Here is a 22,683-nt window from a genome sequence, read left to right as displayed (position 1 = left end):
TTTGTATTTGAAACAGCGGTCTGAAAAGCGTTGAGTCGATCTAAAGTTATTTTTTGTACGAATGTCCGCTCTGTCCTACAAGTTTTCTTCGGGAAACTTTTGAGAGGAATGAATATTGGGAGGTGGTCACTCAGATCGCAAACAATGACGCCAGCTTTTATATAATCGACTGAGCTGTTTGAACTAAACAAATCAATTAATGTTTCAGATTGGAGAGTAACACGTGTAGGTCTATTAATAACATTTGCACAACCATATGTCCTGATTAGGATGTCGAGCCCCCCCTCCAAAGAAAGACTTCCGGAGCCTCTGCGTATGAGTACGAACCGGGTTGAACCTTTAATTTTTTACTTCGGAGTTGAACCGGAGCTGAACCGTTTTCCCTGAACCGGAACGAAAAACATCTCGGTTCAACACCCTGCGCTTAATATAAACAATAACAAGCGTGGCGCCCGGCTGGTGCCCCATGCGTGCAAGCACGTGCAGCTTACGTGTGGACATAGCTTTCGCAAGCTTGCGCTTGCACGGGCTTGTCCTCACAAGAAGAAACATGGCGGCGGCCAGTCACCTTGCTTGCCATCGTATATAGACAACATTTTCGAGAATAAACTGGGTAAATACGGGCATTTTTCCCTCGTATCTTATAGACAACACGCATTATGGACGCTTTCACAATGCAAGTGACTATTTTTTTAGGCGATAGCTCGAAGGGGCCTGTGTCCCAGAAAAGCTGGGGTCGGTGGCGTTGTGACGGGAAAACCCTGATTGGTCGATAGGGTTATGACGTTGAGACTGCAGCCAATGCCACAACCACGCGAGCTCGAGGTCGCTGCTTTGAAGCGTTATCCCGCAGAACGAGCGCTCGCGCTGGAAATGCATGTCTCAAAGCCAGGAGCACGGGCAAGCTCGCGCTTGTAGCTTTGGCTGCCGTCTCAGCTTGTGAATAAACGGAGTGTAGTAAGCGCGTTAGCGTTCTCCGTTTACACTCGTTTTCACCTCAAGAACCGAAGTAAAAAAAGTTCGCTCCTCGCTGAGCATTCCTACTTTCCCCGTTATGAATAGAAATAAGATAGATGCAGGTGCATTTTAGAGTAGATATATGTTATCTTATCAATACGTGCACATTCTGAAGGCCAAAAGCACCGCTTCCATAGAGTAATATACACAAGGTAAAGAGCGGACACTGCCATAGGCCCCAGCGGCCCAGATAGACCAGTGACAGGTGGCGCTCCTAGCGGGCGGTATTAAGCATAATCTGATTCCGTTTCCGGTCAAGTTAGTTTCGGTTTCGGTTTGGGCGTTTTTGCTCCGGTTCTCCAATACCCTTCTCTCTCTCTTTCCTCCCCGCCTCGCTCATCTCTCGGGAGCACCTTAACTCCCAAAACCACTGTTTTTTTTTTTTTTTTTTTTTTTTTTTTAATACTGACACACTTTTGCTTTATTTTTTACGATAGAGTCCGTGCAAAATGTGTCAAACAATATTTAAACTTACTTCACACAGCAGAAGTATATATATTTCTTGTTCTTTTTATATTGTAAAGCATTTGAAGTTACACAATCACCGCATTGACTCCTGGCTGGTGGAGCATTTTGGGGTCAACAACACTAAGTGGTTCGAACACGTTTTATTGGACCACATTCATGTACACATGATTTACTTCAGAAGCTCTGTATGTTTTATACGAAGGAGATCGATACTCACAAAAATAAATGAATATGAAGGACTTCGGCATTCGTACACTTCGTAATAGATTCTTAGCGGAACCAAGTTAACAAAACCCGTCCACGGAGAACATGCTGTATGATACATTCACTTTCACGCCGACTCGGGTACGGGAAGTAAGTGCAAAAATAAATAAGACATCGCTATCATTACCAGTCATAAGAGTATAATAACAGTGCGAAGCACACGCCGGATAGTACAAATTCCCGATTTCCGGCAAATATAAAAAAAAAACACCAATTTGCATAGCCTCAAACTCACTGAGGGCGAGTCATTACCAAACAATGAGAACTCTATTCGAAATCTGACAAGATTCAACGTCCCTAAATATTCCCCGAAATTGTTCAGAAAAGAAATATGGCTTCAGAAAAAAGCGGCAAAAAAAACTATGGACAGTGGATACAAAAGTGGATACATTTTCTTTCAGATATTGTTAGCCTCTATACGCTATTTTCTATCGAATTTTTTTAGAAAGTGGGCAAATATTTTTGTTAGGGAGCCGTGATACACATTCGCTGGAAAAAGGGGAAACAAATATTTGGAAAGCAAGCTGCACCGCCCACTTAATCACTTTTTGCTTTTGGTTTGGCAACCGCCTCTGTTAATACGCTATTAACAGTTAAACCTGTCTCGTTCTTACTAGCCACTGAAGAATGCACCCGAACTTTGTCCGAATTCCGGTTAAGAAATCAAACATGTCAACACAAGCGTATTCTGCAAAACAATTTTAAAAACCCTTTGTGGTACTCCTCTGGGCAAAGGCGAAAATTACCGATACCTCAAAGTGTGCCATACAAGGCGGCACACACCCCTCGAACATGTGTCACACTCTCTATTACGGGAAGAAAGTGATTTTCTAGTTGCTGAATGAAATGAAAGGCAGCCTGTGATGGTACTGCTAAGTTCCCGAAGAATTTTCCAGGCACGTGGTATGCTTTAGGAACAAGACAGTACTGGTGAGGCCTGGTCAAGTTATTAGACTCATCCGATAGCAGCTGAGAGCAGCCACAGCTGTAAGTTGTCTGTTCAAGCAAAAGCTTGATCAAATAGCCCCAAACGTAATAAAAACGTGGACGAGTCATCAATTATGTTAGATCTGATGTCTGATGCCAGCTGAGAAATATCCTCTAGTGGCGGGAAGTTATCAATTGGAAGACATTACACAATGTCTGAAATTAAACTTTCATGGTGCGAAGATATTTGCAACTCCTTTAGGAGGTCAGCCTTGTCATCTTCTACGTTTTTATTGTCCGACAGTTTGAACAGTTTCTTTATCCACAGGTGTTTTAGTCCTGAGGTGAACTGATGCACATTTGGGTTTGTGTTGCAGCCCAGCATTTGTCGTATATAGCTCCAAAAACGTTCTCAAGTGTGCCTTGCTGCAGGCGTCGTGTAAGTAAGAACTTAAAGTCATGGCTGCTTGAAAGCTCATCCCAGAGCATGAGGACACTTTTTATAGTAATTTGCCACCCAAGGATGGCTTATGGCTGCCTCCTACTTTGGAACTGCCATGCTGAAACCCATCCGAGTTACTGGTGGAGAAAATCAAGTATTTGAAATTCTCCCTTTAGAATGGCATGACGCAACTTCTGCCCTGTCTTCTTGAACTTTTTACCTATTTAGACAATCAAAAAGGATGCACATCCTATCACAGAAATAGGCTGTAGCCATGGCTGCCTCAGGAAGTTCCTTTGCATAAACAAGAGATATGATTACAAGAAAGATTGAGGCACTCAGTACCTGTGGGGCACAATTTTCTTCCATGTTACAGAAAGGTTTTTGAATAAATGTGTCTCTCAGTAAGTTTCGGAGTCAATTGCAAGCTCATCTCATGGATAGAACAATGAAGTTCAACAATAGAGGACCGCTCAATGACCTCATTTCCAATGCAAAGTTTGTGGGCTTGGAGATTGCTCTTGGTTGTTTTGGGAAGGTGCGGAACATCAAAGACAAAGTAAACGTGTTCGTTGTCAGCTTCAAGAAATGGCTTATCACCACACACACCAAGCTTACGTTTGAAGCCCCCTAACCACAGACCACAGCCTTTACTGTGAAGCCAACAGTCTTAAAGGGGCGATGCACTGATATTTGTATTTTGCGCAAATACCGTTTAGAACGAATCCCTGACGTTAATGATCCGTAAAATATACCCGTTCGTTTTCACAACATGCAATCAAAGTCACAGAAAAAAATAAAGAAAAACGAGCAGAGTTCACCCCCTCAACTCGCAGCCAGAACAAGCGGCCCCGTGATCTGGAGCCGATTATATGCCGCCAATGTTGATCATAGTCATGCGCTGGGGTTGGCAAGGCACAGGACACGCGCTGAGTTCCAGACATTGTTATGGTTAGGCTGTTGTCGTCATTGCAGCGATTTGACACAGGACACTACCCGAATATTTCTCGAGCTATCGATTATCACGAGCCAAAATCGAGTGTCCACGCCATGCTCGGGTCCAATCTATGAGCCGTATTCAAATATCGTCACTGGGCGGCACTGCTACCGTCCAGCTATGTCATCAGGTTTTTCGAAGGACAGATTGAATAAAAACACTGGGTTTTGTCCTCGAAATTACAGCGCAACAGAGGAGTTTCTTGGTCAGTGGCGTTGCGTGCGAGTATCCTTGAGTCCCACTAGTGCCAGTAAGCTCGTGTAAAGTGAAAAGCATTCCAATTGAATATCATTGCACCGCCCCTTTAAGCTCCCGAATGAGAGAAATGAGGAGACTGCGTTAAGCAGAAGACGTTGTTGGAGTGTGCACAACAGTGTGTGCAAACGCACCTCCTGGAAATTTCAGACAGCATAACAACCAAGGCTCTATCTGCAATGTTAGAGGTTCGTTCAACACCGTCATCTGTAAACCCATGGACAATGTCGTGTGCAAGGTCGTAAGTTAAATTCTTTTTTTAAAACAATCTCATCGAAAATCAACGTGCACACACGTTCAAGTGCAGCCAGACAGCCCGGCAGAAACAACAGCGCGAGAAGCTCGAAACGATCGGCTCCACGAATTCACGCCGAGCATGCGAGCACGCGGGCGGTCATGCGTCACCTTGATTGATGCACAGTCGACCGAACATGATGCAGCAGAAAGCACAGATGGACAGCACGCACGGCACAAACGAACGACGCAGGGACGAGCAGAGGCCATGCAGAATGATGCAGAGGCGACGGCGTGCAGGCAGGCAGGCCATGGCAGGCGCCATTCATCACGTGGTTTTTGTGACGTATTTGATTTAATCTATTTAGTCGTTTTAAGTACTTTAAACAATTTTAAAGGATTGCCATTTAAAAAATAAATACCTTTCACAGAAAGAGTTTTAATTAATTTTAACCGAATTGTAGAAAAGCGCCACATAGCGGAGGGTATGAAACGCACTATCTGGGCCGCGAATCGGCTCCTGTGTCCTCTCTTTACGTTTACTATATTGCTCTATGCCGCTTCTTCGTTTGACAAGCAAATTTTGTGAGAACTACTTCGTGCCGCTTATGACAATGCGCCAAACCTACTTTGTTTATTGAGGTGAATGCGGGTACAGCCGCATTCACTCAGGGCGGTCAGGAGCCGTACTGCCGCGAACAGGAGCCGTACTGCCGCGAACTGGCGATGCATCTATAACAACTCATGGCGTGACGGCATTCCAATGGAGCTTCACAGACACACAGCCATCAGACGCAATTTCGAAATATGTTGATTCGTTTTAAATTTAGTTTTCTTGACTTTTCTAGCTAAAACTCAAATGCATTAGTCTAGGCTAGTGTCTCTGTGCTGCCGGCACAACATTGACCACATCGAAACAAATAAATAATTGCACACATTTCGTTTCCGTCCCCGTTTAACTCCTGCCGCACGTCGCGACTTTGACTGCATTCAAGTTGATCGAAAAGCAATTTCTGTGCCCGTGAAGCAGCGCTTCCATTTGAATGAACACCCCCTGTACAGAGATTAATTCAATACGACAATTGCAGCCGCACGCGAACTGCACAAATAGAAAAATAAATACTACAATAGAGAAACTTGCTACGACGTGCCGTGCGGGGAAGCAAACACATGGCTTGGAACCCCAGTGGAGCGGCTTGTTCTATTGGCTTTCAGATCATGAAGGCAGAAGCGTTTACTTTTTACTAAGAGGTTCATCTTCTGAGCCGTTCAAAATACTTTCAAATGTATGGCATTACTGAAAAGAAATCAGTATGCTGAAAATATTATTTATTGCTGAGGTGGTGACCAAGAAAATCCATACCTTCAAAACAACGAGTATAACAGGGGGAAACGCAGAGCTCGGAATTAGTAATCGGGATAGTCTACTGTTGTATTGATATTTGTATATGCCGTATATGTGTATTCGCTCAATGTATATGTTCAGCTGATGCTTGTACTATGCGCAATGTATCTTCATGTGCGTATAATAAAGGTGCTCGAACTGCAATAATATAGCAGGAGCAAATAAACATGCTTTTTCAGCACTTAAATTACATTAATTGAAAGTAGCTAGGTTAGCGCCACCTGGCTATCGTGCATCAGTGAGCCAAGTATAGCTGCTTCGAATTTGCTCTTTGTCGAGCGGCTTTTGGTTTCGCGAATGGTTTACCAGTCCTCCGTGATGTGCGGTTGACGAAGGAATTGTGACTCGAGGAACAGCAAAGGTAAGACGTGAAGTGCGCGAAGTAACTGGGTATCGCGGTTTAACATCGCAGTGCTGACGACGAGAAGACTGAGTGACTGCTTTTGAAACGCAAGTTTCTTTACCTGCGGGGGGAAGCTGGCTTCGGAAATAAATACAGTTCGCCGATAGCTCGTGTTATGCTTTCATTTGCTGGTCCTCTCACCTCGTACAATAGACGTAGCGTCCTCGTTAAGCCATATTGAGCTCGATTCGGGGCCGCCATAATGAGATGCAAGTGACGGAGGAACTTTTTTCCCCTGCTTTCAGGACGAAAGTTTGTCCCTTTCTAAAGGAACATAGGTTACAAGAGCGTTCCTCCCCTTAGGGGGGACTATCGATACCCTTTCTTCTAAGAATGTAGCGTCCGCTGCGTCTGGACGTAAACTAAAACAAAGTATAATATGTTATTTTCGGTAAACCTTCAGCTGTGAGTACGGTTCGTCTCTGTCTCCTTCTTGGTCCTTGTTTATTCGGCGCTTTTCTTCCAAGCAATAAGCACTTTTATGGGGGATCGATGGCCGAGTGGTCTAGCGCACACCAGCTCGGGGCACGTGGAGCGAAAGCTCGGGCTGCAGAACCCAGGATCTTGGGTTCAATCCCCACCCCGGCCCGTTTTGATCTGGATGAGCATCGTACCGGCGAGCGGTCGTGTATCCTATACTGAGTGATGCACGTTAAAGACCCCAGCCTAGCGGTTGTACTGCACTGGCTAAATTGCTCATCTACAGCTGGGAGACTCGTCACCCGTTGAGGCGGACCAAGTTCTAGGCTGTATAAACATACACACAACCCAATTTTTTAAGCACGTTTATTCGAGACGCTCTCCAACTCCATACTAAAATCAGCTCTCTATGAGCGGAACTACCCAGTTGTGGCAATGGACGTACATTTATAAGCCCTTACGTACCCAAGTACCTTGATCACCGGTTCACTTCCGAAATGTCAGAAAAGATTTTCCCCGAATACAAAGCGTAACCTACCACGACTGCGAGACGCGCCATCCAGTTGTGAGCATGAAAAACACACACACTGCATAAATTCTTGCCGTGATCGCAGGATTTGTACTTCAAGCGTTTGCTACGTTGGATCATCTTTTGATCACGCAGTTTACAATAGGCGATCCAAAACTCCTGGCCGCTCACTCTCAGAGCCTTTTATACTGGGAGAGTTCGGCGGTTCTTTGATCCAGCCGCCAGTCTGGCAGCACTGATCAAACAGTCTGGCAACTCTGCGCATCCGCCATGATGTGCCTTGCCGTCTAGCTTGATTGCACCTTTGCATTTAATTGCATTATAATTATAACCTTAAATTGCAAGCTTCACCCTTGTTGGTGTAAGGCTGGCGGCGGCTGATAAAACCCGTTTGCCCTACTGACTCGAGCCGGCAGTCGGCTCGCTAGAGTCCATGGAGCGAGAGACGACGATGAAAATGATCGTTCTGCGCTGCGCTCTGTCAGACGTTAGATGAAAAAGAAATGGGGGGCTGCAGTACCGTTGGGTGCTCGAACAACGCGAAAAAGGGGTTCAGGATGTACCGGTTCCCACAAGGAAAAGAAAACCGCGCAAGGCACAAGATCTGGGAAACCAAACCAAGAAGGGCTGACTGGAAGCCGAGTTCTCGATTGTGCGAGGTAAGTTTAGGATTAACGTATGATTAACGTAACAAAATGCTTGATTTTTCGACTTTCTCCTTACGCCAACAAAAGCGCAAACGGCAAAACCTACACGCGTATACATCGCATGTCAATGGGGACCCACTCGCCGGGAGGCACATTATGGCGGAAGCGGCGCCCGCTGAGTCCGCTAGACCTAGCGGGCCGTAAGCCCCTCCCACCCGCCGAACTCTCCCAGTATAAAAGGCTCTGCTCACTCTATGTTCGATGAAGCATGTTTGTAAGCCGCGGTATTAACGTCTGTTTTTCTCGTATAGTAAACAAAATATATACACAAATAAAACCTACAGCTCGAAGTACGTACTTTGGGAGCTTCCATGCTCCGTTCACTGCTAAGCTGACGGTGCAGTGGAAGGTACGAGCCCTTTTGACCAGCCATTCTTCCATCTTTCGCCACGTGATCGTGCTCGTACATACCCACGCGAAAAGAGCTGGGTCAGATGATGAAAGAAAGGCGGTTGATTGCTCTGGCCAGTGTGTAGGTTTCACTGCACTGCCAGCTTAGGAATGAAGGGAGCATAAAATACGAACAACCTGAATCGATGCAGCAGACGGTGTTCGGGCCGAAATTGTTGTTCGATCTCGCTTCTGTTCAGTGACGCGGTGTGGCGAACATAAAATGCAACCAGAGATCAGTTTTTTGTTTTTTTCCGTCATGGCCTCGGGACTGTTGACGGCAAGACAGGCGTCGGGCGGTGGCCGGACGGATGCCTGGTCTATTTCGAGGGGACCGTTTTTACGGGCCATTCCAATGGACCCTTTCGAAAGACTGTCCTCTGTTGGCAGCTGTGGAATCCCTGTACAATGGCGGACTAAAACTGCAACGTCACGGCGCACTTTATGGCTGTGTTCCAAATCTTACCCAAATGAATCCGAGTTACTCCGGCGGATTGCATCACGTGACAGCACAGATTGAAAAACGCTGGACGCGGATAGGTTTTAGAACGCCAAGGGTACAAAACCCTCACTCTGGAGTGAGATCGAGTAAATTTTGGAACACGGCCTTTAAGTGGGATCGGATAAACAGGCAATAACAAAAACACATTCGCAGAGGAAGGTAACGATCGCAGTGACGTTGCACTTTCGACGCTGTTTGATTGACTCTTCGGCTCCTAGCGCTGAGTGCGCTCCGTCGTTCTCTGTTTCCTGGAATTACTTGCACGTTCCAACATGTGGGTTCCGCCATTGTACAGTGGTTCCGACCTTCCAATAATCGGCACGTGACTTTCGAAAGGGGGGTCTTTACTTGCCTTCTGCACGCCGCCACCTTTGTCTATTGGAGACTGGAGCGCGCTCTGGGCATGCGCAGTAGATCCCTTCTGCGGAATAACGGACACCTCGCATGCGCCCCCAGCCCACTGACTCGGCACTTTTCGTCTGGTTGATTAGCGATAGAAAGCGAGGTAGGTGTTCGTGTTTTCGTGGTTTATGTTTGTTCGAATTCCGGGTCGGACGATACACATCAGCGTTTATCACGGCTTACGTTGAAGCAAACGAGGCACAGTCTTTGGATTTCACAAACTTTATGTAACATGCGCTCGACCCGAACACTTGTGAACGTCCCGGTACCTATAAGAGAGTGAAAGGATTTGAACGATGTGCTTCCCGATGAAAGCTGCAGCGCGGACGGTTCATTACAAGCCATATACCGGATTAAAAGAAAAATGAAACTATGGATGAACATTTCTTTGCGTGAAGCCTTGGGTCTCCTTTTTTTTTTTCCTTTTAGCACAGCATATAAGTCGGGATATTTTCTGTTTTCTCCGATTTTGATGAAACCGAATCGAGGCTTACATTTCGGGGTCTCTCGGCATAGACAGACATACTGTTTATAAACAAGTCAGCGTTTACCCACACCAGGTGTGGGCAGCCCGCGTGCGCAGAGACCAAATTCTCGTGAAGCGTGTGCGCATGCGCAGTGCCGACAGCAGCGCCACCGCAGTGCCGTGACGTCAAGAAGTTGAGTCGGTTTATGCACTCTGGCGATGAGCCACCCATCAGCTCGAGAGGAACGCAACAAAGACCAAACAATGACAAAACAATATAAATGATATTCAACAGGGTGACTGAGCGTTACAGCAGTTTCGTTAAATCAAACGTAATGTTTGTTTTCGTCGTTTCTATTCTTCTTTTCAGATCAACTTCAGATCGTTGTTCATCGCCTGGAGACATCGCACCCTGAGGAGGACGCCGTGGGTACGTTTTTCCCCCGATTGGTAGGGCGCGGCTTATTATAATCACACTTTCTGCTTCGTGATTGGTCCTTCGGCGTTCTTATCGGCTAATGCAGCAATCTCATTGTCTGCGGGGCGATAATGAGATGATCGGGACTCGCCACGCCCCGCGTTTCTTATTAAGCTGTCGGCGACTATGCGCCGAGAAAGTGAGGGGGAGGAGGAGGATACGAGAGCGCTCGGTGACTTCAGAGCGCCGAGCTCCGATTGGAATGTTTAGTGGGTAGACGTGGAGCTGGCAGGTTATGTCTCCGCTGCACGCTCGCCCAGCGCGTTTGAATGCGGGAGCCAAAACGCCAGACGCCTGGCGCTTGGCGTTCTAACCCGTTCCACGACTGCATTGGAGACAAAGGCTGCACGTTGTCTCCACTGCACTCGTCGAACGCGTTCAAATGCGAGAGCCAAATGTCGGACGCCGGCGTTCCGCGGTCTAACGCATTCTGCAAGTGCAGGTCTACCCGTGAAGTCTGCGACAGTATTTTGATCGATCCTGTGGTCAGTTTCCTCACGGCGATGTAGCAAGAGGTGCATGTAAGCGCTTGAAAACGCATTCTTGTAAAGCGAGGTTTGTCATGTCATTTTACAAACAAATGCTTGAAGTTGGACTGGCCCAGCGTTCGGCGTACGTCGATCTGCGATCACTTGACTTCGCCGTTGCGCCGTTTTCGCACTTTCCAAATGCCAGCAAAATCGTGATTGTTTTCGTTAATCGCTGTGTCTGATATGTAGACACGAGAAGAAAATGGTACTTACTGCATTGCGCGTAAGTGTGGAGCAATCCACGACGGCGTGAGCCTTGACGGTGACGAGACGATGGCAGACGAGAGATACACAACCCAGCGAAACCGAAACCGAAACTACTCGTTGACAGTCTCCTGCTACCAGGGTGTACTTAAATCCTTAGGGGCGCTGCTATTTTCCTTATTGCCTATGAGAGGTTTGCCGTCTCATTTCGTGACTCAAGCTGCTTGGATGAATCTCTCCAATATTTACGTCATACTACATCACCACGGGAGTAGAGCGTGTCACTTGAAAGAAGGTGATTTATTTTGGGTTGTGGACGACAAACAAGCCACACCTTCCACTGTGCACAGCAAAACAAACGTGCGCGCCTCTAAAAACAAAAACAACAACAACAAAAACATGTCATATGTTGTCCACAGCAGAAAGCGTGCCCTGTGTCGACAGCCCTTCAAGCGACTCAGAATGAACACTTTGCAAGTTGGCGACGACCAGATGCCCTGCAGTAGAGAACATCACTGTTTTCTTTCGGTCTCGTCAGCCAGGGAGCAACGACGAAATTGGACAAAATATAATTGACACATCATAACTGTGTTGATATTCAAGAGCTCGAAGTCGCGCTTCTGGTTTCTTGAGTCGTTTATCCCGATGTTTTTGTAAGCTAACTCAAAAAATAGTTTGATATCTTTTTTTTTTTTTTTTTTTTCAGGCTCTAGAAGTTCACCAGAAAGTGTCTTGTGGAGGCGAGCACTCGTCCGAAGCAAAGCGCTGGTCAATGCCACCTCTGAGCTCTTTGACTGGGGCATCGTGAGGTATCAGAAGGTTCAGGACCCTCTCCATATGAAGGGTAAGGGATCATTAATGAAAATACCTTTTGAAAATCGTCCTTTAATACTTTTCCAACTTTATTCAAGGTTGTCGCTGAGTCCAAAGACTCAGCGACAACCTTGACTATTATGTACCTCTCAGGGAGGGCGGAAGTTGTCTGGCACATCGCTATGGAGTCACTGAGAGCTAGGAAAGCGCGGGGCGTGGCTCATTGTGTTAATTCCCGCTTCATGCTCCGTGATTGGTTCTTTGGCGTTCTTATAGGCTAATGTTGCCATCTGATTGGCTGCTGAGCGATAATGAGATGCTTGGCATCAAAGCACGGGGCTCTCTTACTTAGCTTTGGCTTCGCTCGCACTCAACTGCTTGCAGTAAATACCGCTTTGAAGTATTACTTGACCCCTATAACCGGTGAAACACGCGTCATTCGTTCTAATGAAAAGAAAAACGAGGACAGTGCTTTCGTTCATTTAATGAATGCGTGCAATTCTAGAAATAGGGGGGAAAACACCTCACAATTAGGTGAGAATACACAGGTTGGGTCTGTATTCCTTTTGTTCTAGTAATGTTGCTATCAAATTATTTTTTTTTTCTTTATAAGCACTGATGGGGTCGCAGAAGTGGAGAAAAAAAGTTATAAAAAATAAAAAAAACTCTTCTTTCATTTACGAAGTTGCCTTTCTGCACGTCGTGTCGTAACTCGTAAAGGCCCGTTCACACTCTTGCGACCGAGTACGACTGAGAGAGACGAGATCTCTTAAAACTTCTTAAATGTTTTTAGAATGAGGAAACACACTGGCATTGTGGCGCCATCTATGCGGTGACCCTGGAACTGCATTTCACAAGAGCGAAGGTTTTGCGGGATTTCCGAGGTCAAATGTGCGTAATACCCATAGAAAGGCTCGTTTATAACATTTACAAAAGCTTTTCGAGCCAAGAAAGAAAGGATAATGCGCGAGAAATAAAAAAAATATGCCGGACCGCCGAGTTTACACTGCTTCCCAATAGATGGCGCCGGTGTGTTCTCTGGTTTAAGAAGTTTTAAGGAACCAAGGTTTAAGAGGTCGCAAGAGTGTGAACGGGAGCGAAGTTCCATCTACAGTCTGTTGCAACATTGTAAGCAATAACTATATAGGGTTCCGTGTTTTCGGTGATTATTTTTCTTCAAAGGGTTATTTATCCGTGTTTATTTTTTGCTTTGAAGTCAGTTTATTTTCGGTATCTAATTTCAAAGCTGGAAATATATCGGTGTTTATCGGGCTTGTGTTGTAAACCGACTGTATAATTAGTGAAGAAAATAATATTTATACCTTATAAATTGTAATATTTTCGTCAGTAATGCTGGTAAAGGTTAGGGAAGGAAACAGAGCAAGGAGTTTGCGGTTTTAATAAAAAAAAAAAGTTTATATTAGGCTGTGTATATATGCCCCTTTGCATTTAATTGCATTATAAGTATATAGGTCAACGAGAAAAAAAGAAAAAAAGGTAGGGTAAAAGGTGTATTCTGTAAAGCAGAGAGGTTTTTCTTTCTTTCTTTCTTTTTTTTGATGTTGGCTTTATTTTGGGGGGTTTTTCGGTTTTTACCGATTCAGAGAAAACCGCCTGGGGAGTTAATTTTTGTTTGTTTATCGGTATGTACCGAAAATACGAAACCCTAGTTATACCTCACAATGTTCTAGGGTTCTAAACTTTCTGGGTTTTTTTTTTTTTTTTTTTTTTTCATTAGATTCGCTGTTTTTCAATGTTGATTTTCGATGTCAAACAAAAAAAAATATATATATTTTTTTGCGGGTTCGATGTTGAAGAAAACAGTACACAGCCGTGGGGTTCCCAACCCCCAAGTGCGCATGCGCGTGATCTGAACGCCTGCAAATCGTCTCGGGACCAACACGCGGCCCTGACGTGACGCAGCTGTGGTGGCGCTGTCAACGTCACTGCGCATGCGCAGACGCTTCACTTCACGCGATTCCGGTTTCTGCGCATGCGCAGTGCAAACACCTGGTGTGAGCATACGCGGGCTTGTTTGTAAACAGTCCGCTGGCCAACAGTAAACAATCCGCTGGGGTTGGCAAAAACTCAAGAAGGCAGGGCGAGGGAAAGGAAGGCCGGAAAGTAGAAACCAGACGGAACGCTGGAGAAGAGAAGGGGAAACCTCCTCTCTCTAGCGTTCCGTCTGCTTCCTTCTTCCCGGCCTTGCTTTCCCTCGCCCGGCCTTCTTGAGTTGCAACGGACTGTAGGTAAGAAGTGCTGTTTCCGAGGAAAGAAGATGCCCCAATGACACTTCGGTGTGGGTTGCGATTCGCATGTGCCGGTTGAACACAAAACGAAGCTGCAGTTAAAGGGACCATGAAATTTGTATTGAGCCGGGACAACGAATTTTAGGTCTGCATGGTTAAAGCGAGAGTGTTTTAATTATGAGTACTCAAAATAGAAAAAGTAAAACAAGGAGGACGTTCACAGACGACCACACACTTTCAGTTAGCAACGACCACTGATCTCAATGACAATTGCTGGATCGCGCTTGCCGCTCCCGCAAGTGAAGCCACCGGACGCAACCCCGCTGGGATACGATTTCCCGTTTTACTAACCTTTTGCTGCGGTTTTCCAGCGTGCTGTGGACACGTTTTCTACTCGTTCGTCTTCATTCGCCGAGGACGTTTTTTGAAACTCTGTGTGTTGTTGAGACTTGCCGTTGTGAACACGTGGAAAATTTTACGAAAGTGCAGTGTCGCAGGAAAAAGGCACAACGCGTCGAAAGGAAGGGCTGGCGGCGTGTTCAAAGCTTCCTTGGCACGCCGAAGTGCCGTGTCTCTGTCCCTTCGCGCGCTTGGATACCGACCAAGAACCGACGCCGTGTGAATGTGTTTAGCGAGTGCAATGTGCGTGAAGCCGTATCAAAAGGTACAACTCGTCGAAAACGTGTCGCCGATGTCGCGGCGTGATCAAAGCTTCCTTGGCACGCCGAGTGATGCATCTTTGTGCCTTCGCACGCTTGGATACCGGTCAAGAATTGACGCCGCGCCAAAGTTCTGAACGTGTGTCGCGCGTAGATGCCTTTAGATCATTTATATATATCGGCCACGGAGTTCTGGATCGTCCAGCTGTTCCGGTGAGTTGCTATCAATAAAAGGGGGAGATCTGTACGTGTTCTTATGTACTATATTAACCATGGCTATGTCCCAAATCGACTCTAATAGATTCCGTGGGAGCACGAATAGGGCAACGTTGTGGAGCCAGGGGGGTTTTCGAAAGCAAAAGTACAAGACGGCGAGAATGAAAATCGTTGAAGCGCGGCCGATATGGTCGTGTGCAATCTGTTGACCAATTACAATTAGGCGAGCCGCGCTCAAACGTCAAGTGCAATTAAGTAGGTTGATAATAAGCCAGCACTGATCACTGATGAGGAGCTGTTGTGCACGGTATTGTGTAAATCGTGGACGAAAAAAAGACGTACCTTCCCAACATCTTCCGTCGCTAGTGGACGCTGGATTAAGCTCGTTCCTAAACCGCGAGGTGAAAAGACGCTGATCCAGAGCACGAACAGCTTCACGCACATTGCACTCGCTAAACACCTACACACGGCGTCGGTTCTTGGTCGGTATCCAAGCGTGCGAAGGCACAGAGACACGGCACTTCGGCGTGCCAAGGAAGCTTTGAACACGCCGCCAGCCCTTCCTTTCGACGCGTTGTGCCTTTTTCCTGCGACACTGCACTTTCGTAAAATTTTCCACGTGTTCACAACGGCAAGTCTCAACAATACACAGAGTCTTCAAAAAACTTCTTCGGCGAATGACGACGAACGAGTAGAAAACGTGTCTACAGCACGCTGGAAAACCGCAGCAAAGGCTAGCAAAAACGGCAAATCGTATTCCAAGCAAGTGAAGTCCGGTGGCTTCACTTGCGCTGCAGCGAACAAGCGGGGAAGCGCGATCCAGCAATTGTCATAGAGTTCAGTGGCAACGACGAATGTTTATTTCCGGGCATGGAAAATTCGCGCGTTAACCATAATCTAAATAAATAAAAAAAATTGGGCGAGGGCAGAAGGGAAAAGGGTTATAATCGCAAGAATAGATAAGGACTGAGCCACCGTACCGTGACTGTCCATGTTTATGACTTTTCTAGTCTGGTAAATTCCCTTTCACGTCTTGTCTGCAGAAGGAACGCGTCTCATCTGTATCGTTAACCTTGAGATGACGTCAAATAAAATTTATCGGGCAAAGACTAGAAAAATGATAGAGCATGGTCGGTCACGGTACAGTGGCTGAGTTGTTATCTGCCCTCTCGATTATAACCCCTTTCCTTTCTGCCCTCCCTCGTTTTTATGCATTTCCTGGTAAACGCGCGAATATCTTTCGCTCGGAAACAAATGTTCGTCGTTGCTACCTGAGTGTGGTTGTCCGTGAACGTCTTCCTTGTTCTTTGTTCTCTCTATATTAGATGATTTTAGATCGGGATTTTACTAATCGCGTATCGTAAAGAGGACAAAAAAAAAAACATTTTTATAATCCACGAGAGTAAAAAAAAGTGGGTTGTGTGTATGTTCATATAGCCTAGAACTTGGTCTGCCTCAACGGGCGACGAGTCTCCCAGCTGTAGATGAGCAATTGAGCCAGTGCAGTACAACCGCTAGCCTGGGGTCTTTAACGTCCACCACGCACTAATGATACACGACTGCACTAGCCGGTACGATGCTCATCCAGATCGAAACGGGCAGGGGCGGGGACTGAACCCAGGATCCCAGGGTTCTGCTGCGCGAGCTTTCACTACACGATGGTTTGAAAGCCACAAGCCTGCGTTTCGATAGGAAGATTTGAAAATACAGTCGACTATTTCTTACCTTCCTTCCTTGGAAAGCCCTCCGCCTTTTCACAGTGAATCGTCCGCGGCGCCGAAGCACGTCAGCCGAAGCCAGCTCGCGCATTTGGCACGAGCACAGCGTCACTCGGACGTATGCGCTTGTCAACAATCAATTCGTCGACGAATATTTGGATTCGCGTTCGTGGCCAACGAGGTGCCGTGAGAACACTTATTATCGCTGGCGAATGACATGTTCCACTGTGTGCTTAAAAAATCACGGTGGAGGCTTGGAGTCACCGGATCTGGTGAAATACTACGACACGACCAAGTGATTTCTCTATTCTCTTCAGAGGTGAGCTAAGGAGGAAGGAGTTGAAAAATAATTTCACAGTCCCTTGACTGGGATGCTGAACCGAAATTAGGATTCCGCAAAATAACACCGCAGAAGCGTTGAACGGGACTCTACGAACTCCGAAACATCACTCCTACATCGATACCTCAAACGGATGGCCGTATTTTTGGAAAAGAAGGGCGCGATCAAGCGAAGATTATGACGTCACGATTCTCTTTGAACAGCTGAGAACGAGGGGAAGCGGCTTCGCTTTTCTCCTCCTCGCTTCGGTTCACCTGCTGGAGGGGACGGAGCAAAGAGGAGAGGGAATGAGAACCGCGACTTCACATGTCTCGTCGGCCTCGTCGGCCGTAGAGCCAGTAAATGAGCTACGCTTAGAGTACCGACACTCTCTTCCTCAATATTGTTGTGGGCGGCGCCATCTCGGTGCTTGTACATAGAGCCACTAAATAAGCTGCGCTTAGAGTATCGGCACTCCGTTCCCCGACATTGTTGTGGGCGCCGCCATTTTGGCTCGTATGCAGAACAGACGCAACGGCCAATCGTCATGATTCAAAAGTGCGACTTCCTCAGCATTAGATTCGGTGTTAGGAAGGTCATGTAATATTGCTTTGCTCTGTCGCAAACGGTTTAAACATTTGTGGAGGGCGGAAAAGCATTTCCTGTGATTTCAGATAAAGCTTCAGATAACTGGCAACCATGATTTTAAGACACAATATGGCCAAGTGCCGTTACTCTGAAGCGTAGCTTATTTAGTGGCACTACTTGTACAGAGCAGACGCAACGGCCTATCGCCATGATTCAAAAGTGTGACTTCCTCGGCATTAGGTTCGGTGTTGGGAAGCTCATGCTATACTACTTTTCTCTGTCGCGAACTGTTTAAACATTCGTAGAGGACGAAAAAGCGTTTCTTCTGATTGCAGATAAAGCTTCAGATAACTGGAAACCATGATTTTAAGCCAAAAGATGGGTAAGTGTCGCTACTCTGAAGCGTAGCTTATTTATTGGCACAGCTTTCTTACACCAGGTGTAATACTAAGGAAGTCGCACTTTTGAATCGTGGTGATCGGCAGCTGCGTGGTGATCGGCAAGCACCAAAATGCCGACGCCCCCAGCAATATCGGGGAACAGAGTGCCGATACTTAAGCGTAGCTCAATTAGTGGCTCTAAGTGGCACTAGTCTGCCGTGTTCAATCGCGCACTTCTTTTCCAAAAATACGGCCATCCATTAGAGATATCTCTGTGTGAGTGATGTTTCTGTGCTTTGCAGCGTCCCGCCAATCACTTCAGCCTTGTTTGGTGAGCTCCAAATTTCAGGGCAGCATCCCTTTAAATCTAGATTGTTTTTTCTTCTAGATTTCTCTTGTGTCGGGAATTAATTTCAATGAAAGAAGCTGGCGGTGCTCTAACCAACTGTGTTTATACAACCCGACGTTTCGCGGGCTTCTCGGTCACTTGTTCACGGGTGATTTATTTGGCTGGGTGTTAGTCTTTCTCTTCTTCTGTTTGTCGCTGCCGTTAAAATCGTTCTTCTTTTTGTGACTCCTATAGCTGCTTCGGAGGGTACCAGAATATAGCTGCTTCGGAGGGTACCAATCGACCGGTTCAGGTTGTTCTTGGTATGCTGAATATGCCAGGACTCTAAAAAGAGCCGTTTTTTTTTTTTCAGTTTCTTTCGGTGCCCAGTACGACACTGCTGTCGAAGTCGACGACGCGGTTTTTCTTTTTTGCATGTTCCGCGAGAGCGTTTACTTACGTGTCCTTTTTTTTTTTTTACATCATATTTGTGTCTGCGTTGACTTTTGGGGAAGGTCTTGGTGTCCCCACCTATGAGGCGTTGCAGTCGGCGCAAGGAATACGATAAACAAGGCCGGGCTTTTTCTTTTGGATGACGATCTTTTGGAAATGGAAGATTATGGCCAATGGTCGGGGAAACGGGCCCATGTGTCACTGCTATGCATTATGGTTATGAGAGCACGGGTGAGAACTTCGCTCGTGCCTCTGAGGTACTTCCACGATAGTACATGGAGGGATGGGTTTCTCTCGGCTGCAGATGGGTCACGAAGTTCCCTGTGGATACTGTTTTCGAATCTTGTTGGATATGCGTTTTTTCGAAGGTCCCATTTTGTAATATCAACTTCCTCTTTAAGAGCCTTATCTTTGGAACCATTAGCCCCGTGCGCGACCGAAAGCGTCGCTGTGGTCGGCCTTCCACGATTGGCCGAACGCTGACTATGACGTCGGAAAGGGGTTTATCATCGACGGAAATAAGAGGAATGAAAGAACTTTAATTTTGACGGTGTTGGCAGTGTTCCTTTGGGAGCGCAATGATTTCAAGCTTCCACCATGCTAATAACAAACACAATCGAACTTGTTGTTTGTAAGGTAATGACGTCACAAGGGGGAACCATAGGAGGGCGCCACCAAAACATCTCGCGGCTAATAGCCTCCAGAATAGAGGAGGCTGTGGTGGAACACGCCGTGATGGCACGTCGAAATGGTGCCGAAACTACTGAAGATTTGTGAGGTGTGGGGTGGTCTGATGAAAAAAAATTACGTATCGTCCGGTGCAACGTTACTGGAGCAAGCTCAGTTTCGCAGCTCCCTATTCTCGCCTGCCGAGGCGAGTGGCCCAGGTGGCGGTCACGAGCACTAGTGGTCCTGCAGTCGGATCTCGCTGCCCTGTCTCACGCGTCGCCTACTACCACCGCGTTGAGAGCTTCCTTTTCTTTTTCTTTTCTTATTTTTTTTTACTTCCATGTGTATAATAGCAAAAAAAAAAAAAAAAGAAAGATGATGAAGATGAAGTGTAATACACCACAGAGATCAGAGTCAGCGCAGTGTGAGTTTTCTTTCTTTGAGTGTTTGAAATTTATTTTTGTGCGCGTCTGTTCCCTTGCGCTGTGAAGTGTTTGTACGAATAGACCGATCTCAGCAGCCAGTTTGACTACGCCACCGCTGCCGCAATGCATCGAGGGAGCTTTAGCAACACCACCTAGAGAGAAGGCCTCCGCATGGTTTCCTCTTCCTCTATGAAACGTCATCATAGTCGGATCGCGCTCGGTCGGCTATTGGCTTGAGTCCGACCTTCGACGCGCTGATTGGCCACGAGCCGCAGCCGAACACTGACGCAGCACTCGTGCCCAATCTCTCGCCTCGATCGATCTGACTATGATGACGCGTGTGGAGGCCTTCTGTCTAGGTGGTGTTGGCTTTAGTCCTTCTGCACGTGTGACAACCTCGCTGGAGCTCTGCGCGTGTGGAGCATGAGGCGGCACGAGCCGTCTTGTGCACTGCTGCCTGCCTCCTGCGAACTAAAGTTATGGCGGCGTCACGCATGCGCCGAACGCTTGGTGAGATCGGTCTAAATTGCCAACTCGGCCAAGCTCAAGTATTGGCCCAGGTGGCGGTCCCAGTACCTTAGCGGACTAGACAGCTTCGCGGGCTAGTCAATCCGGAAGTAAGACTCGACTGCAGCGCTGCTAGTTCTCGTGACCGCCGCTGAGCTCACGTCGCAGGCGGAGCTGTGAAACTGAGCTTGCTCCAGCAACGTTGGTCCGGTGTGCGTTAGTTAAAAGGTTCCCTTTTTTTCTTCAGAGATACATTTAGACATGGAGTGCAACCGTTAGAATCATGTTATACTGTGAATTGAATATTTGATTCGATAGAATTAAGGTGTATGTGTAGGCGGCCAACTTCGCTGGTTTTCACAACGCAGAAGCAATCGTCTACGTAGCGAAGAAACATTGTGGGTGTCGAAAAGAACGTACTTAATGCCTTTTTCTCGATGGCTTCCATTGTGAGGCTGGCTACCGTGACGGACAGATCAGCTCCTACGGCAGTGCCAATATCGCTCTAAAAAAAGCCCGTGAGTCTACTTTCACGCACAACACTCGGAGAGCCAACCACTGCAACTTATGGAGGCAGCTCAGCGAATGACAATGCCGAAACAAATATTTAGACCGAAAAACGTAGTCTGAGTTGTGACATTAAGCAATGCAAGCGTGACGTTTTGCATTGCTTAATGTCACAACTCAGACTGCGTTTTTTGGTCTAGACATATGTTTCGGCATTGTCATTCGCTGAGCTGCTTCCGTGAGTTGCGGTGATTGGCTCTCCGAATGTTGTGCGTGAAAGTAGACGCAGAAATTTTTTTTAGAGTGTACGTTGATTGTAAAAAACTACCAACGAAAGAGAAGTAGGTGTTCCTCAGGCACAGTAGGCGGCAGATATCGTTCACGGAGAGCTGGGTTCTTTCAGGGAGAGTCGTATCCGACGTAAGTGCCGTTCTGATGACGGACACTGCGAGCTGAATGAGGATACTTGTAAACAGAGACACTACAGAATCCCACAATGCTTGGAACATGTAGACAATTTTTGTATTACCAAGGTGAGAGGACAAGGAAAAAACACGCCTCGGACAGTGTCGAAAGACCGATTTCTTATTTTGTATGACGACTTAACTGGAGGTTATAATTTATACTTTTACCCTTTCTTTATTTCTGTCAAGTCATGCTCCCCTTGGTACGACCCGGCAGTTGGAGCTTTGATTTCCCCGAACTACACGTCAACAACTCCCTCGTAACCTCGCCGGGTCGGGAGAGGACCTTCTCGGAAGCATTCTCAGACTCCTGCGTCTACCAGCTAACACGGACAAGGTGGGTGTACTTTGTGTTCGAAAGCTTTTTTCCACCTTTATTTTTTTTCATTATTTTTGTTCTTAGTGAATATGCTTGGAGGAAGAACTAAAATAAAATCAAACGCGTCAGGCAAAGAAAAAAAGAAAGAAAGAAGAAAAACGCAGTTGGGGGTGATCTCAGTGTACAAAATGTCTCCAAACTTAGGGCCACGTTTGCAAATTCAGAGTGAAGCCGATATTCGATGCTTAGGTACGTTGACCCTGGTTCACGCTGTTCATGTGTCATTGAATATTGAAGGTATATATGGTGACAATGGTTCAAGCGGCGGATCAGGCATTAAATATCGAGGTGCAGTGGCGGTTGTTTACCTTGTTGATTAGACGTTTAATGTGGAGCTACGGTGTCACTGGTATTACATTGTTGGTGAGAACGAATGCCAACTTGAGGTCTTTGAGATACGTCGCGCTGTGAGGAATACACCAACGCACGCCGGTACTGTGCTCACATTGAGTAAGGTTTTTGCCGAATGCGCGCCATCTGACCTCGAGACTTTTGTGCAGAGTTTTAGGAGTCACTGGCGTGTGGATTTAGAAAGCACTTTTTATGCTTGAGTGCTCGCGTAAAGGATTTTTTTTTTTTTATATAGCTGAAATATTGTGCCTGCGATTTTGTTATTTCGGTAACACTATACATAAGTTTCGAGTTGAAGTATACATTCTACGGGTTCGGTTATCTGGTAAGTCGTCCATATTTTTTGTTTGGGAGGAGGCACAACTAACGTGGACAAATATTTACATCTAAATAAAGAAAATATAAAAAAAATTATTGCATGACGAACGCCGACTTTTTAAGCTTTCCCGAAGGACCGCATTATTGGATATCTTTTCATGTACTACGGCATTTCTTGACCTAAATGCGTGCTATAATCTTGCAATTAATCTCGCCAGTTTAGTTTTCCCTTTTGTTCCTCCTCTGAAAAACTCAAATTAATCCTCGTTTCTTCTTTTTGCTGCGTTCTGCATTAAAATA

At 46.4% G+C, this 22,683-nt stretch overlaps 1 protein-coding gene across 2 annotated transcripts in view; it reads left to right on the top strand.

Moving 5' to 3' along the window:
- The window catches only part of LOC115313047 (UPF0764 protein C16orf89), a 370,567-nt gene that overhangs the window by 75,534 nt on the left and 272,350 nt on the right, over window positions 1-22,683 (top strand). The window contains exons 2-4 of one of the 2 annotated variants that reach the window (XM_029971942.4): window positions 10,199-10,258; window positions 11,747-11,884; window positions 21,525-21,672. The exons of the other annotated variant lie outside the window; for it this stretch is intronic. Of the exons in view, the coding sequence (XP_029827802.2) occupies window positions 10,199-10,258; window positions 11,747-11,884; window positions 21,525-21,672 (346 nt within the window). The remainder of the gene's footprint in view (window positions 1-10,198; window positions 10,259-11,746; window positions 11,885-21,524; window positions 21,673-22,683) is intronic. 2 annotated transcript variants of the gene reach the window in all.

This window comes from Ixodes scapularis, unplaced genomic scaffold (genome assembly GCF_016920785.2).
Source record: "Ixodes scapularis isolate PalLabHiFi unplaced genomic scaffold, ASM1692078v2 PGA_scaffold5__190_contigs__length_132052651, whole genome shotgun sequence".
In the NCBI taxonomy this organism is placed as follows: Eukaryota; Metazoa; Arthropoda; class Arachnida; order Ixodida; family Ixodidae; genus Ixodes; species Ixodes scapularis.
The sequence above is the reverse complement of the archived record's forward strand: the minus strand, read 5'-3'. Positions and strand labels throughout refer to the sequence as shown.